This window comes from Pagrus major, chromosome 4 (assembly GCF_040436345.1).
Source record: "Pagrus major chromosome 4, Pma_NU_1.0".
In the NCBI taxonomy this organism is placed as follows: Eukaryota; Metazoa; Chordata; class Actinopteri; order Spariformes; family Sparidae; genus Pagrus; species Pagrus major.
The window spans coordinates 16,293,202-16,310,931 of NC_133218.1; the positions used below are offsets into that span (position 1 = coordinate 16,293,202).

General features: G+C 38.6%; 1 protein-coding gene across 1 annotated transcript; it reads right to left on the reverse strand.

Moving 5' to 3' along the window:
* Nucleotides 1-709: 709 nt before the first annotated feature.
* On the reverse strand, nucleotides 710-12,178 carry zdhhc13 (zDHHC palmitoyltransferase 13). The gene is made up of 17 exons (XM_073464977.1): nucleotides 12,104-12,178; nucleotides 9,804-9,988; nucleotides 8,363-8,485; nucleotides 7,630-7,707; nucleotides 7,129-7,273; nucleotides 6,949-7,013; nucleotides 5,620-5,782; nucleotides 5,014-5,139; nucleotides 4,778-4,911; nucleotides 4,553-4,655; nucleotides 4,033-4,155; nucleotides 3,873-3,935; nucleotides 3,688-3,781; nucleotides 3,426-3,509; nucleotides 3,175-3,332; nucleotides 2,517-2,614; nucleotides 710-1,313 (listed from the first exon to the last, which is right to left on the reverse strand). Exons 1-17 carry the CDS (start codon nucleotides 12,125-12,127, stop codon nucleotides 1,175-1,177), a joined length of 1,905 nt encoding a protein of 634 aa, XP_073321078.1. The 5' UTR covers nucleotides 12,128-12,178; the 3' UTR covers nucleotides 710-1,174.
* Between the last annotated feature and the right edge of the window lie 5,552 nt (nucleotides 12,179-17,730).

Sequence of the window (17,730 nt, forward strand, 5' to 3'; positions counted from 1 at the left end):
TAAGTATTCATTCCTGAATTTATTTCTGTATTTTCCCTTTGAATTTTGCTAAATAAAACATAATTACATATAAATAAATGAATAAATAAATACAGAAGCAAATCAAAACAGCAATTGCAATTTAGCTCATGTATTTCAAGTTAATGCTCACTCACTTATTTTTGATATTATTTCTGATATTATTTCTGGTGCATTTAATGGCATATTTATATATTTATTGAGCCATTGATTGATTAATTGATTTATTTTTGATCTTCGCAGCTTCAGTCCGCTACAATGTGGGGGGTCGTCATAGCAATAGACTCTTTTGACATTACATAATGTCATTTGTCTATTTGATATAAAATAAAATTGGGTTAGTGAGGATTTAAAATCAAAAATCAGATTCTCAGGCCTGTTGATACTGACGCATACTACTAATTTGTTTTCAACTTAATATGGATGGAGTGCACATCTGTATTTGTGATGATTTATCGTAGTTGCCAGTACATGGTGCACATACAGTAAACCCTTAAAAAAATTTTCAACGTAGAAAAAGATTCAAAAATATAACACTTGCTGAACACTTTAAGGAGGCTTCAGATGTGACTGCTGAGTTGAACAATCTGCACATCTATTAGCCTCAGCACAGTGATATTCACAGATGTACAGTGTTCTATTAAACTGTCCACTCCCCATATGTTGACACCCACACAGAGCCAGTTAAAAAGACAGGCACAACATTGCTTTATTGAAGTAATATAGTGGTCATTCATTATTAAACACATGCAACTCTTACAAAAGTCATAAAACCAACTGTTATCACGTACAAAGATCCTTTTTTTCCTCTGAACAGATGATACAAAATAGGCTTAATGTGTTCATAAAAAACATCTCAAAACTTCAATTACAATTTAGGCCTTTAAAGGTTTGATTAACCTTACCCAAATTTAAACATTTGTGATTTTCATTTCACTTACATTGGTCAAGTATAAGGCAGCAGCAGTCTGTACAAAGAGCATCCCATTCAAACAGTATCTACACAATGCTTTGTGTTTTCCCGACTTCTGATATGGTGGTCTCTCTTCACAAGGAGCCAACCCATTAAAAAAATAAATAAATACACTTTGTGCTTTTGGTCCAGAACCACTGTAAGAGTCTGACCGTTGACCCTGAGCGAGGGGTGGCGGGGAGGTCAGACCATGTCGGTGTGGCCGAACATCGGCTGATCACGTCCGGGCGGAAACTGCTGCGTCCAGTCGATGATGGCCGGTTTGAAGAGTCCACAACAACGCAGCTGGAAGAACGACACCAGGTTCTTCACCACGCCCAAACTGCAGAGAGACAGTCGGAGAGGATTCAGGACTTAAACATTTTGACGTAATACGCCCTTGTGGTGTTGGATATTGTTTTTATTCAACTCTTTTCTTACAGAACCATATTTTCTTTTTTGATTGTTCTCACGTGTGGGAAAGAATTGTTTGCAAAATGTTCTTCTTCAAACGGCCCGACGAGTGACAAAAAGTATTTTGAATTTAACTGAATTAAATTAAAAATTTAGAGGGTATCAAGAGAGGAACTAAAGGAAACCCAGGACTTTGCTTAAACACATGATCTAGCATTTTTTTCAAGAGCTTTACATTTTGTCCAGTCTTCACCAACATTATTATTCACAACCGCAGGGGACCTTACTTCCTGTAAAACCAACTAACCATGCAAAGCGCTGTCAGTTCAATTCTCAGCAAACAGCAAAGCTAATTCAAACTGAATCATTTCTAACCAGATTCCTCAAATTACTCATTTTGAATCACTGCAACTGATTTGAAGTCGACACTATAAGGGGCTGCATATTAGATCACAGTTCTTCAGATATAGCTAGTCTGGGCGTCAATAATCACAACAAAGCTATGTAAGATCCTGACAGGACCGAATATTATTTTAGTCAAATGTATAATTTAATGCAGAATGCAGAGTTTGACAATGTCTGAGGAGAAGCTAATTTTTAATGTTATTGAAATTTAGTGTTAAATTAAGCGGTAATATGAAAACGAGCCACTGGATTCATTTTCAGATGCAGGTACAGGTTTACAGTTTGCAGTTTCCATTTGCACATCTAGTTGCACTTTCACAAACCTCTCAGTAGACAGTTGCAAACATCAGCTTACACATTGTTCAATATGATTTCAATTCTGATTTTCCATAGAGACTACTATCACATTTGGCACAGTGGTATCAGTAATAAATCAGGGCTAATGTACAAGGAGACGTTCATTAAGGCACCAGACCTTGACTGAGAAGCATAAAGTTCCCCCTGCATCATAATTACAACACAGCCATTAACTAAAGACATGAATCCTCTGTTATTAAATATTGATTAGCAAACTGAAATAAAGAACATGACATTATAGAGCTGCTTTTTAACTATGTTTTAAAAACTGTAGTCAAACTCTAATTTGGATTCCAGAGACAATAAGAACAGATTAAGAAACTAATTTAGCACATATTCAGAAGTAGTGAACACACTGATATCAACTCACTTGTATGGATTCTGTCTCAGGGAGACGGATTGTCTGAGTTTCCTCTGGTGGAATGTCAGGCTCGTCCTCTCTGCTGTGGTCAGTCCCAGGAAGGCAATCTGCTCCGACACAAAGGAAACACATCCGTCACCACATGTACAGAGAAGACACTCATTGTGTGTATAAATGCATCAGAGCGGTCGACTGCAAACACACTGAGATTTCATGCAGTGGCTCAACAGGTTTGGCCTTTCCTGCCACTTCAACCCAAACCTCACGGAAGATAAGTTGGTGTATTTCCATTTAATTGGACAGTAAAGGATACTGGGGAAAAAATACTGAGAGAATCACTGATCCTGGTTTTGATTCTGATAATTGATACTGAAAGCTCATATTGATTGGTTTTCAATTTAGAATCGTGACACCCCAAATTATAATATAATGGTTTTATATTATTTTACATTTGCAGAAATATATATATATATATATATATATATATATATATATATATAGATAGATAGTATATAAAATAAATATGTAATATAACACACACACACAAAAAGTCTATTACATTTATGAAGACAATTAGATAATTCTATTTAAGCTTATTCTGAGGTTTCTCTTCATTCGGAGTATGGTTTTAAGACAGACAACAAGTTGTGAACAAGCAGCGAGTCACCTGGTAGAGCTGTATCACCAGGACCGAGCCAGACCAGCAGGTGTGATAGAAGGCCAGCAGGAAGATGCTGAGCAGCCATGGAGAGCAGCTGACCAGGCCGGAGACCACTCCCCACAGGCCCTGATCCTCATAATGCAGCACACAGTGAGTCCTCCAGTCTGAAAAACATGCAAAGCCCAAGCATTTGCATCCTGTGTAAATTCAAAACTGTGCCAGATGCTGTTATTAGACCGTTATGTTGAGTCACTCACATATGATACAACCGTAGAACATCCAGGCTCCCATCATCATGAGGGAGAACAGAAAGAGGACGAAATAGTGGTGGTTCCTCGCACCTGGAAGATGACAAATGTGTTGATGAGAGACCATCTTCAACTCACCTTCCTACATCCTTTAATTTAAATACTATATGACAAATTTGAGGATTGTTAATCCTTGGTGGAAGTATGTGCTCTCCAACTACAAAGTCGTTTCACATGATACTGATTTTCTGGCTGTCACAATCTGTCGTACCGATGCAACCATTGGTCCAGACGGAGTGGTGGTCCTGCTTCGCCACACAAGCATCACAGGAGAAGCAGTGGTTCGTTCTCATTGGCTTCTTTGCCTGTGAACAAAGCAGTTTAAAACAACATGGGTTGTCATTGTGTTTGTGGAACAGTGCAGTCAAGCATAAAAGTCTTGTGTTTAAAGCTCACCATGCAAGAAGTGCAGAATATTCTGGGGTCCAGACAGCCGGCTTCAGCCAACACCAACACATTCTGACAACACAAACAAACAAAACGTCGCTCATTTATGTATAAAACATTAACACGTAAGATAATATTACTTGGTGACTAACTTTTAAGGCAATCCCACCATTTTCTTTTCTTCTTCGGTTGCCTTGACGAAGCCTGGGTCGGTCCTGCAGGTGCGGAAGTAGTAGTAAAGCAGAGCAGTGGCATTCAGAGTGAACACTACCTGAACTGTGGCGCTGGGTCCATGTGGGGTTAAAGGTTAAGAAACTCTTCCTTTATGAGCTTGATCAGAATATCAAACATGAGGAAAAAACTGAAGGAGGGAATACTTCAGTGCACTTAAATCCAGCAGTGTTTGCTCAGCGCCCGTATCTCGTTATTATTTCCTGTTTCTCGAATATTGATGCATTAATCTGATACACACATCTTACATTTCCAAGAATACCTTTAAAACAAATCCCAAAAGGCATACACTTGTCTTAACTCAATTAAAATGCAAATATGACTTGAAATATAGCAGGCTAACCAAATGCTCAGTTCCTGAATGCCAAAATGTCATTAAAATGCAAAAACAAGCCCTGAACATCACACATAACTGTCTTGTAACTGCTTTACAGTGCTGTTTCCTTTGAAGAAAGGATATCTGGAAGGAACCAGAGGCACCAGGTGACGAGCATCCAGAAGATTGAGGCCATGAGAGTTGTAGCGGGTAGGAGAGACTGAAAGGCTGGACCTGGGAAGTTCCTGTTTAGACACAAACATTTCTTATTAGATTACAAACAAGCAGTTTCATACAACATATAGATGGAGCACATGAGCAAAATGTGGGTTGTTCACTCTTTCTACAGTTACATTTAAGCTCTCACCTTGAGGCCACATTAATCACACCTATCACACAGGCAAGCAGGATCCCCTTGAGCAGCCAGGACTCTGAGTTCATATCAACTATGGCGCCTACACTTCCAAGCATGGCAGTGCAGAGCAAAAACTGTAGAAAGACCTGTAAATGCAAATAAGATGGTGTTTCTAGAGGTTACTGTTTTTTTAATGTGTGACCAGATTTTTTATGTCGGTCTTTGTGTGGTCTGAAGTGTCTGTGTACCCTGTATCTGTTGACGATCCGCACGCAGCGCGAGTTGGAGCGAATCCTCTCCTGTTTGACGTGGTTGAGCATGTGGATGAGCAGCGGGCTGTGCACTTGGTGAGCCAAGTCGATGGGCGTGTGACCCTGAAGAAGAAGCATCAATACATCACAAAGACGGGTATGATTATTGATTCAACTCAAAATGTAAAATGATAACAACTGTTCATAAATGTTTTTAAACCATTGGCTGAATTTAAAAAATTGAGGACATGACAGATTCCCAAAAGTGAAGTCCAAACATCGACATATTTTCATATTTATGGGGCCCTTTCAGTCTACCTGAGTCTGTGTTTCACCCCAACTGTCAAAACTGTAAAATAAAACAAATACTTCTGAGATAATTCCAATAATTCCAGGTATTTCAAGTAAAAGTAGAACAACTAAGAATCCTTATATGCCTTCAACATTCTGCATGGATTCACTGTTGATGCCAGATGGTCAAACAACAGATATGACAGATATAAGTTGGTAACTAGTGGGATGTGTTACTCACAGTCTGACAGCAGACTGAAACCAACACTATTTGACATCTTGCTTTTGCAGTGTAAGTTTTGTGAAGCTCACATTGATGTTTTCTGCGTCCACGCTGGCCGCGGCCTCCAGCAGGATGTGGGCGGCTTCTACATTTCCTGCCAGCACGGCACAGTGCAGCGGAGTGTTCCTGTTCACTTTGTCCACAGCACTGACAGAGGCATTATTTTTGATTAAGAAGTTTGTGGGTTCAGGTCTGGAACAGAAGAACAACATGTGTGGATTATTTTCTAAAATCATCTCTAGACAGTAATGTGAGGAGGTTGTGAATTGCCTTCAAGCTTGTATTTGATACTTATCAGTCTACAGACTCTACAGACAACTCTGAAAAACTATTTCTTATATTTTTGGCAGTTTGACAGATACACAATAACATTAAAGAAAGCTGTGAGTTTTTTTCACACATCATGCACATCTTTTTTAATGTGCATAGGCTTTTCATAAAGTTTACATACTGCATTTTAAATGCTTACTTTTAAAAAACCCTTTTTTCTAATCAAGGAAAAGAAGAACTTGAAAGATGTATCCCAGCAAAAAAGCAAAGCACCAATATTTGTAAAAGGTGGAGTCAGTCATTCTGGAGAAAGATTGTTGATATTTGAATTCAACAGCCAAACAAATGCATTCCTCCTTTAGTGCTCCTTCAGATGCTCCGCAGGCCAAATTCATGGACACCCATTGCCAAAGCAACAACACTAACAACTGGGCTCGCTGACCAAATGATTAATATGGTGGAATTCAGAGCATCCGCTGGCCGAGAGTTAGTAAGCCTCGATATGTCTTGTTACACAGGCGAAGAAGTGCGAGTCCAAAGGAAAGAAGGTGAGGTCTGCCATTACAAGTAAAATATCTTAATAACAAGTTGGCAGGTAACATCTCAGATAATGTGTGAGGACATGGATGAGGGAGTGTACACGCACATCCAAACCAAAACGAGCAGATGCTGAGCTGAAAGTGAGCAAAACATGACACAAAAAGCCAGCCCGCACACTGCAAGGCTCATATATCTACATAATTAATACACCAAAGTAGTGACATTTCAAACAAAACTGCTCCTCATCAGACTAAAGAGACTTCTTCCTCTGCTGGCTACTGTAGATGGCGTTGTGCAGTGTCAAGGTGTAGGTGTATTCCCTGTTGCGGATTGGCTGGAATATTGTGTGTGGCTCTGTCGAAGCCAATTTGTTTGTTTCCCATTTACAGAGTCAGGGCTGAGCAGGGTGTGAGGAAATATTTACTGAATTTGACAAAAAAAAGGGCAGACTACATCTGCAAATAGAAAATTCATCACAGACACGACCTCCAATCACAGCATCTATACTCATTCAATATAATATTTATGCATTTACATAATTTACTAACCCAATAATCTTTTGGGCTGCTAACATCAGTGGTGTCTGTCCGTTACAGTCAGGCCCATCGACTTCCTGCAGGCAGACAGGCAAATGAGAGGATTACAAATCAAGATAAAAAGATAAGTAAAATAAGCATGAACCAAGTGAAAAAGACCTCTACAGATGTGACGTTATTGTGGGGTCTGACCTGTCCCTTAGCCATAAGATAAGCTGCTATGGCCATGTGCTGGAAGAGGATGGCAAGGTGGAGAGCACGGTAGCCTTCTCCGTCTGCGACGGTAGGATCTGCTCCGTATCTCATCAGCTGGATCACCATGGGGAGGTGCCCCTGCCTCATCGTGGACAAAAGCCAAAGACAGATTTTTGGAGAAAGTACTAAACTATGTTTTACAAACAGATCTGTGATTTAACTGCCACAGCTGAGTTTCTCTTTACATCGCTGGTAACTTGTGGGTTAATGCCCATGTATTTATTTGTCTTTACGGTACTTTTTATGCAAATATGATGACAAAATACCTGCTCATTTATGACAAATGGTTATAATGGCAGCCTTGAGAGGCTGAAAATAAAGTATTTTTTTTGTTTCTACCTTTCCTTTGACAATTCACATTGATAAATGTTATGTAAAAAAAATAAATAATCACAAAGCAAACTCTAGCAACAAAACACTTTAAGGTCATTCAGTCACCTTATGGCCCAGTGAAGAGGAGTAGAGCTCAGATCTCCTCCAAGCTGATCAACTATCGCCCCTTTAGAAATATAATACCTGTGAGGAAACAGCAGGGAAGATACGGAGAACAAATGAGTGTCAACCGTGTTGGAGCTTGTTGTATTTCGTTTCAGTGGTTTCTATTTCTTTTCTGGATGTTGCTTGTGATGCTGTTTGTTACTGCTCAAAGCACTGTGCAATATCTAAGATGCCTCTGACACTGAAAAGTCCCTGAGGAAGGACTGACTGTACTGAAGCTGTTTTTTCTTTAATATGAAGTTCAGCTGACAGCAGCAGCACCAATCCATCAACTCTTACTCTACTTTGGTTGACGTAGCTCTAAATTTGTGTTATTTATGTTAACTTACAGTAGTATTTCAATACATTTTTTGCAGAATGGCCATGTTTTTAACAATTAATTGATATACAGTACAGTGTTTTACCTAATTTCACCTAATCTAACCAATCAAAATCTACGAATGATCTCCAGAACTTCATGGGAGGATATTCAAGAGTCTCCCGACTTTACACCCAAAATGATATCCAAACTCTACTTCAGCCTAAGGTATTACTATGGACTACTACTCAGAACAGACAGCCTATTTGTTTAAAATGGTGAGCTGCCTGCAGTGGAATGTTAATACAACAGGTTCTTCGTGTCTCTGTGGTGAGTCAGTTACGACGAGACTTAAGTTATAAGTGCTGCTCTTACTTCACCAGCTCTAAGCGGTTGTTGATGGCCGCCCAGTGCAGCATAGTGACGTTCTCTTTGTCCGGCTGCCTGACGTCATATCCTGCTTCCACCAGCTCCTTACAACGCTCAAGGATACCGAACCTGACAGGATGACACGGAGAAAGCACTTAATGAACACATCAATAATAATAACTATCAGGCCGATGCTTTGTGTTGTACAGCAGAGGTGTGGAAATTTTCCTATTCTAAGACGCATCGCGATGAGGAAGATACTGCATCGATGTAATGGCATATCATAATCAGGAGTTTGCGGACAACCATATTTTAGTAGTAGATTCCAGCACACGTGTAAAGCACTGCAGACGGATTTATGTTTCTTTTTCTTTTTTTTTTACTGAGATTGGTCACACCGATACTGCTTTTCGAAAGATGCAGTTTTATATTGTAGACTGTTTTAATCTGACTTTTGAAAGGACTTTCTAAATAAAAAGGGAGTTTTGAATTTACCTTACTGCTTGTTTTAATTGATGAAAAAGTAGTCTGTGCAGTAGAAGATTTACAATGTGATACACTGACATGCATCAAGTTGCATCAAGGTTCATTGTGCACTCTAATCATTGACAGTTGAATCGTGATCAAATCGTGAGGCCAGTGAAGATTCACACCTCTATTGTACAGTGCTAAAAAAAATAAGATACAGCGCCCTGAATACAATGATCAAAACTACAGCTAAAGCAAGGAAGAACTACTATCTACTGTGCGCTTAAGTAGAAAACCAAGCTCATTTAATCTTATTTTCAGTCTGCGTGGAAAGAGTGTGCCCATGGTTCCCACTATACTGACAGAGCGATGAATAGACAGAGAGGAGTGGCTCTGCAGATTCTTTTCTTTTATTTACCGTCTATAAAGAAGAGTGACCTTCGCTCGGCTCCTCCTGAACTCACTGATCAGTTAGCAAAAGCCGCTAGTAGCTCAGTTACCTTCAAGTGCTGCTGTGTACAATAACTGCTTTGTGAAGTCTAGACTTTTTTCTTTACGGTTTTCTTTCTAAATCGCTTTGAAACTGGACAAAAAAATGAATCATCACCCTCTGACTGCTGATTAAACACAGAGCACTCAAAGCGTTTGTACATTCCTTGAGTTTCGTCGTGCAACTCCTGTGCAAATATATTAATCAAATACTGCCAGAAATTCACAGTTGAGAGTCAAGGTGTGTAGTTACTTCTGTGCTCTATAGAATTATAGTAATATATTTGAAATGTATATCTTCTTACCTGTGTGAAAATACTGTATAGACACCAGTCGAAAAACATTTTTAAAAAGACTTTTAGTACAAAACACCTACAAAAACAGAAACTATCATTTGAGAACCTGGAGTTAAGTTAAAATTTGAGATTGTCTTATTCTACAGTCTGACAATCCTTTCCAGTGGAATACAGATCTCAAGTTTATTACTTACTGCGTTGCCTTCACTATATCCCAACTGCTGCTGTCGTCCATGTGCGACCGTTTCTTCGGCTGCTGGCTGAGGTTCATCGTCTGATCTGGGCTTTTGCCGAACTGTCCGTGAAAACCTGTCATGAAGGGGTGCGCCGCTCTCGGCCCGTGACTGTGAGAATGACCTCCATGTCCGTGGTGACAGCCCTGCAACACATGGACACAAAGGAAACACACATTTGGTCCAAAACGGTCCATTAGGAATCCTTAAATTGGCAGAGAAGAGGAGCTCAGAGTCCTGGGGCCTGAAAGGCATGAAAGCTGGTTTAGTGATCTGAGAAGAATAATGAATTTATTTGAGGAAGCATGAGGAAAAGCAACATTTCAGCAACAAGCCCGGCCAAAAACCCTTACTGTATGTCTTCCCCCATCTTTCCCTTCTCATTTCCTGCCATCTCTCACCTGTCTGTTATCTAATGAAGACTAAAATACCCAAAATACTTACATGCAACTCCAGACGGCCAGTTATTTGAGATCTTAAACTATCAAGATTCTGTTTGAAAAAACTTTACTCTAAGACCATCAAATACACAGTAAGTCACTGTCTTCTGTCTCTTTCCCCAGGAAACTGTATAAAATGTCCATCGGGTTTTCAAACAGCTGGTATAAGATTATCAAATTCTTCTGCAGCAAAACAATGTCAGGTCTGAATAGTCCACATTCTCAATATGTTCCTCACTCACTGTGGTGACCCAGCTGTTCTCAGGTGAAGTGCATTTTGTATTTGTAAGGTGTCCTTGTGTAAAATAGCTGTCAATGAGGTAAATAATGAACACTTTCAATAACAACAAACAGCTAGAAAATAAGAATGAGCTGTAGGATTAGGCAATGTGACAATATGAAGTGATATTATGGACTGTCAGATGACATACAGATATAATATATGATATAGTAGAGAAAACTAATTGGCAACAATTTTGATTTTACCAAGCAAAAGGTCATATTTTCTGTTTGATACACTGTAAATTAGAGGCCGGTTGCTATATTGGTCGACCATTATTATCAGCTGATATTGGCCTCTGACGGATATATCAGTGTTTATTGTGTAGACAATGAAGTTTAATGTTAAACTGTAAAATATCCTACATCCATTACATGTCTTTGTCACATTTGAGGCATCACTGCCAGAATTGTGTGCATATCAGCCAACATGTCGACATCAGGTCACTCTAAATGACACATTTATACAATACTGATGCTGTTTCCATGGCCTTGGGGTCAATGTGATGGCATTATTCACTTTTTCTGACATGTTATAGACAAAATATTTGATTAATACAAAAACAGACAGATAAACTGAGAATAAACATAATCGTTACTTGCAGTACTAACAAAATTATATACAGGCCTGCTGTGAAATGATATTTGATCCATTCTCCCTTTTCCAAAGAGCTGACTGTGGTAACCATTTCACATTAATTTAGGGATATAAAGAGAAATACTTAATAGTTGGAGGAGACTGGGTGGTTCTGCTAATTTCAATGGAGTTTTCCCTGCCAAGGATGTGAATTAATGGGTTAATTTAGTATTTGGGGATGAACTGCTCCTTTAGCACCTGGCTGCTATTTTCAATCCTCTGTGGTGGATCTTCTGGATGTTGTGTTATTTCCTATCAGTCTGGCTGTTGTTGCTGGTTATGACAGGTTGCTTATTTAACAACATATGGCAAAAGCCAACTGTCTGACTGCAATGCTTAACTATAAACACATGTGGATTTGGATGAACACGACACATGTTGCTGACGACTTTCGTTCAGGAAACAGCAACCGCAGTTAAGCTGTGATAGAGGATTAACTATCGTTTCGTGATAAGAGGCGAAGAAAGGGAAGGTAACCGCGCAGTGACAGGGTTAAACACACGCTGGCTGTCAACGTATCGTCATGTCAATCAGACTGATCAAACAGACTCTCCCTAACGTGGACGTCCATACCTTTACAGGAATATAACTAGCTGAATCTGACCGCTGAGGTTGCGGAGAGATTAGCCAGCTCGTAGTTTCACATCAGGTAACTAGCAGCGGGCTAGCTACGCCCACAGAAGCTAGCAGACCTCCTGACAGTTGATCAGCCCGTGTCGATCACTGAGGACAGGTTATTCCGCTTTAACCGACAGGCTACAATTTAACATTAAGCTAGCTAGTTAATGCTAACAACGTGCTATGATAACACCAGGAAAAACTACGTCAGCCAGGTCTACGCCAGGTGAAACGGTAACCTCACAACACAGGCGACAGAAGAAGCTAATAAACATAGACGGACTTACACCATCGTCTTCATTCCAGTCCATCTTGTTGTGAAGGAACGAAGCGAAAGTTCCTGCAGCTGGACGGGCCAGAATCAACGTACTGCTTCCGCTATGGGATTTTCAGAATAAAGGTATTTGATGGTGAAACTGCAGGATGATGTGTTCATATATTATTCAGTACCTAATTAAAGACCCATAGAGATGCCTACATAATGCAGAGGCCTTTGGCACAGCAAGTGAATACATTTTTTTTTAAAAAATTTTTGCAGGCATGGGCAAATTTAATCTGTTAGGGGGTCTCAGGGCAAAAATTAGCCAGTGACACCACTTTAATCTTTTGTTCCTCTCATTCATGGCCATGGCTGCAGGGACTAAGAGTGCTGTAACAGGCTATAACATATGCCGAATTTACAGGGAGGCTCAAATAATTAAGAATTTCTCCTTGACAGCGTTTCAGAAAATGTATAAAGTTTCTCCAAACTCAACAACTCACAAATTGAGTCTGGGGACTTTATCTCCCTCTTCACCTCCTTGCTGTTGTTGACGTGGCTGCTTTGACCTGTAATATGTTGATGTTCAAGTTTGCCGTCTGCAATAACGATCAGATACATGTTATCCTGCACCCTCAAATTAACACAACTTTCTCTGAAAGGAAAATGTAAATTTGAAAAATAAATGGTAGGTTTTCTTTTAGATGCTGGTATTTACGGAAGACCTAAAGGGCCATGCATTCATACATTTTATTTCCTCCGTTTTCCCGTGATAACGAGTTAATTTCATTTGTTTTCTCGAGATCTCGAGTTATTATCTCGAAATAACAACTGTCGTTTTCCCGAGATAACGGGATGATTTTCTCGAGATAACGAAACTTTGTTTTCCCGAGATAACGATATAATTAATTTGAGATCTTGAGAAAACTACAGAAGCCCTAAAGGGCCATGCATTCATACATTTTATTTCCTCCGTTTTCCTGTAATAACGAGTAAATTTCATTTGTTTTCTCGAGATCTCAAGTTATTATCTCGAAATAACAACTGCCGTTTTCCCGAGATAACGGGATAATTTTCAAACAAAGTTTCGTTATCTCGAGATCTCGAGATCTCGAGAAAATTATCCCGTTATCTCGGGAAAACGGCAGTTGTTATTTCGAGATAATAACTCGAGATCTCGAGAAAATTATCCCGTTATCTCGGGAAAACAAAGTTTCGTTATCTCGAGATCTCGAGAAAATTATCCCGTTATCTCGGGAAAACGGCAGTTGTTATTTCGAGATAATAACTCGAGATCTCGAGAAAACAAATGAAATTAACTCGTTATTACGGGAAGATCTCGAGATAACGAAACTTTGTTTTCCCAAGATAACAATATAATTAATTCGAGATCTTGAGAAAACAAAACGATAGTGTAGTATATTAAATCATTGCAGGAAACATCATTCAGTGTAGCAATGTCAGAGGAGCAGGAGCATATCGATCACAGCGTCACATACCTTTTCAATCAAGGCCTGACGCAGGCTGAAATAGCATTATGCCTTGCTATTACAGATAATATACACATTAGTGTGCGTAATCTAAAAAGACGGTTATCAAGGCTTCAGCTATATCGGCAGCGCAATCTAAGTGAGCCTGATGTCGTCGTTAACTACATAGCTGACCAGCTACGAGGTCCCAGGCATCTCCATAATCTCAGGCCTATCATATCACAGTCATTATCTCGAGATCTCGAATTAATTATATTGTTATCTCGGGAAAACAAAGTTTCGTTATCTCGAGATCTCAAGAAAATTATCTTGTTATCTCGGGAAAACGGCAGTTGTTATTTCGAGATATTAACTCGAGATCTCGTTATCACGGGAAAACGGAGGAAATAAAATGTATGAATGCATGGCACTTTAGGGCTTCCGTAGATATTGTCTAAAAGATTTCACTTTAGTTACTTGTTAATTTGCAGATTGGCAAGTTGCATCAGAGCCACAGTGATTTGTAAATTAGGCTACTTTATTTAATCTGCAATTACATAAAAAAAAAACACTGATTCAAAAAATCAGAAAAATGCTGAATATCAAATATGATAGCATACCCACAGTATAAACATACATGTAAATATATGTATGGTTTACTTGTACTTGTACTTTTGATACCTAAGTACATTTAAATCAGATACTTTAAGACTTTTACTCAAATACTATTCATGTGTGACTTTGATTTTGACAATATATCTTAACTTTTACCCAAGCATGACTTTTGGATACTTTTTACTACACTGCTGGCATATTCCCTGGCTTAAGGAATGTTTTGGGGTTATTTCATTACACACAAATTTAGGAGGATCATTGTCAGAATTAGGATCAACTTTATTGGCCAAGTATGTGTACACACATGCAAGGGATTTAGGTCATACTGCTTTGAAAGCAGCGTTGTCACATGTGTATGAAGCAATACAAACATGCATCACCTTCACCATAATGCGAGATGGAAAACATCCTTTCACGTTTCATTGTAAATGAAATGTGGTGTCCGTAGTTTCTGCAAATTGTGTCATAAAATTTCCAAAACTTTGTGGAGGACCTTCACAAAAGAGTGGGCGCTGTTGTAACATCAGACTGACATCCATGGTTACACTTAATAAGATATCCACTGCTACTTTTGTTATTCAAAAAAATATATACAATTGATGTTTTATTTTGAAGGCAAAAGCGTTGAACAGGAAATCTTGTTTCTGGCCATTTCTACTTCCTTGATGCATTTTCCTCTTCCTGAAAGTGACTGACTGTTTGACTCCCGCCTACAGGCCTTTTACCGCTTGTGCCTGCATTATTCAACAGTGACAATATATTTAATAACTCCCCAATGGAAATACATACGCTTTTGCTGTTAGAAGCAAAACATGCATATTCAACATGTTGGATTTCAAAATGCCCCGAACCAGTCTGTGAATAAAGACTTTTTCTTTATAAACATGCTTTGATATCATAAGTGAAAATAAATTGCAGTTTGTCTGTGGAAAATCAGAACTTTAAGATAAATATATATATATATATATATATATATATATATATATATATATATATATATATATATATATATATATATATATATATAAAGATTAGTTGCAGATAATGTCCTCTGGTTGCCCTCTCGTATCTGAAACTCAGACATTAGAGTTAGAAAACATTCCAGCAGTGTTTTTACTTTTTATTTAATGAAACTCAATGCAGCTGAGAGCCATACTTGGACTCAAGAGATTGTTTGTCCATAAATTACAGATGTTATTTAACAAGCAGAGATTTAATCCAAACCTCTTCTTTACACAAGCTTCAAACTGAAATGTATTGTTATAAATATCCACAGTCGTGTTTATCGATGTGACTTGCAATGCAACAGTTACATGACCAGCAGATAAACCGAGGTACAAACAACTTACAATTTTTCCATTCGATGTTGTGTCACAGTCTTAACACATTCAACTCAATGTAGTATTAAATGTTAGAACACCACATGCAGTGAAAATCTTGTGTGGCTGTTGTGTTTTGCATCAGTTTTTTCTGCTTCCACAAGAAAAAAATCACAGCATGGGTGACTTTTTCTTTTTTTTTTCTTTTTCTACCACCTCTTGATGAGTGTCCTGAAGCTAAACATGGACCAAAGCCTCAGCTGAAGTGACTGTCACCATGGAGATGGTAGTGAAGAGGCTGTGACCTGTGGACAAACTCAAACATGAACATGGAAACATGAAGTGGAAAGCAGGATGAGACAACTTAGCATCCACTCTGCTTTACTAAACACAGCTGGACTGTGTTTCCACTAACAGCTGATCTCCTTCTTGTTAGATACTCACATTTTGACTCTGAGATAGTCAGATTGGTGAGTTTTGTTTCTTTATGTTGAGTTTTTCCAAATTGGTCAGGAGGCCTTAAAAGGCTTTCAGTAAGATCTCGTGCCTTGCGTTTATTTACATTTGAGTTCAGGAAGAACCTGAATTTTCATGGCGCGTGAGCAGACAGATCATATCTTCACTTCTGTATAGAAGGAGGTCAACTGCATTTTAACACAAGAGAGCCAACTGCAAAGAGTCCCATTTTGTAGCTAGTTACTGTTCACCTCTTGCTGTCGGTATTGTATTATACCAAATGAGTGCCTAGAAATTATGCTTAAGTACAGTACTGAGTTACTTTTCATCATTGTACAGCTTACTAAGAACTTTGTCCTCAGTCTGGTCTTGCACTTCAGATTGAGTGGCAGTAGATGGCGCCGTCGTTCAATCCAAAATCAGAAGGACCGCTGTCTGCAGGCTGCAGAGAAGTTAATCGACACAAGTTCATTTAGTCATTATTGTGGGGTGTAACAAATAAAGAAAGATAATAGATCACAGTGAACATCCAATCCACTGTGTTACCACCCAGTTTTAAGCCTCTTGACCCTCATTTTTGTACCATAAATGATTGAAACTAACAACTGCCTGAAAGGCACTGGTATTGTCTAAAAGAAAATCTGTGCAAACAGATAAAATGCGATGTATTTACAATTCAGCATCTCTGTGCAATTATATTTATATTTTTACATATTACTATGCACCATGTTTATTACAATTATGTGTGCAATTGCCCTTCTTTGTCATATCTTTATGTGAAAAGTGAATAGTGTATATGCTCATTTTATCATATTATTGTTTAGTTGCTTTGTCTTGTTTCATTTTTATCTGTCATTAAATCACTTTTATTCCTCTGTTTTTGACTCTTGAGCTGTTTAACAAGTGAATTTCCCTGGTGAGGGATACATAAATTCTTATCTTATTTTTATCTTATCTTATCTTAAAAATAATTCAGTTCCAGTGTGTGCTGCCTTCTTTGCATAGGTTTCATAACTTTTCAAAGGAATTCATTCTAAGTGTGACTACCCTTGTTAAATGTATTGTATCTGTACTGTAGTATCATCAGCCATCTCCGTGGATGATCCTGCCCATGGTTTATTATTGGAGTATTATCTGGACACAAGCCATCTTTCCTTTTTCATTAGGACCCTGATCCCACACACACTCACACCTGGAGGCTGACAGCTACTGTCTGATTGGCTGTCCACTGAGCATCTCCACCTGTGCAGCTGGGGGTTAGGGGCGTTGCTCGAAGGCACCTCAGCAGTGATAATCAAGGCAGGGACAAGTGCAGCTTTTTTCATTTCTAGCTAACAACCTTTTGCTAACAAACATAAACAGTTACATCAGTTTAAACAAAACAAAATGGAGGACTTGGTGAAAAAGACCTGATACAGCTACTGTTTTTCATGCTCTTATTGTGTGTGTCGATAGATCAGTCTTGTATAAAAACACTGCACTATGGTGCTCGATCCCAATATGATTTTCTTGTTGTCTTTTAACAAACTCAACTTTAGTTTTTATGATTGACTGTTTGTTTACATAACACAGTGTATCAGTTAGTTTGTGAGTGATTGTTAATTAAATCTTGTCCCATTTTTCAGCGATTTGTTGTTTGTTTCTCTTTTTTAAGTCAGCTGAGACTTGCTGTTGATATAAGGTACACTTAATATTTAATTACAATTACAATTAATATATATAGTACATACTGATGGCACGAAATAAATAACTCATCTGTCAACTGCTGGTTTTATATTGTATTTCGTTTGATTTTA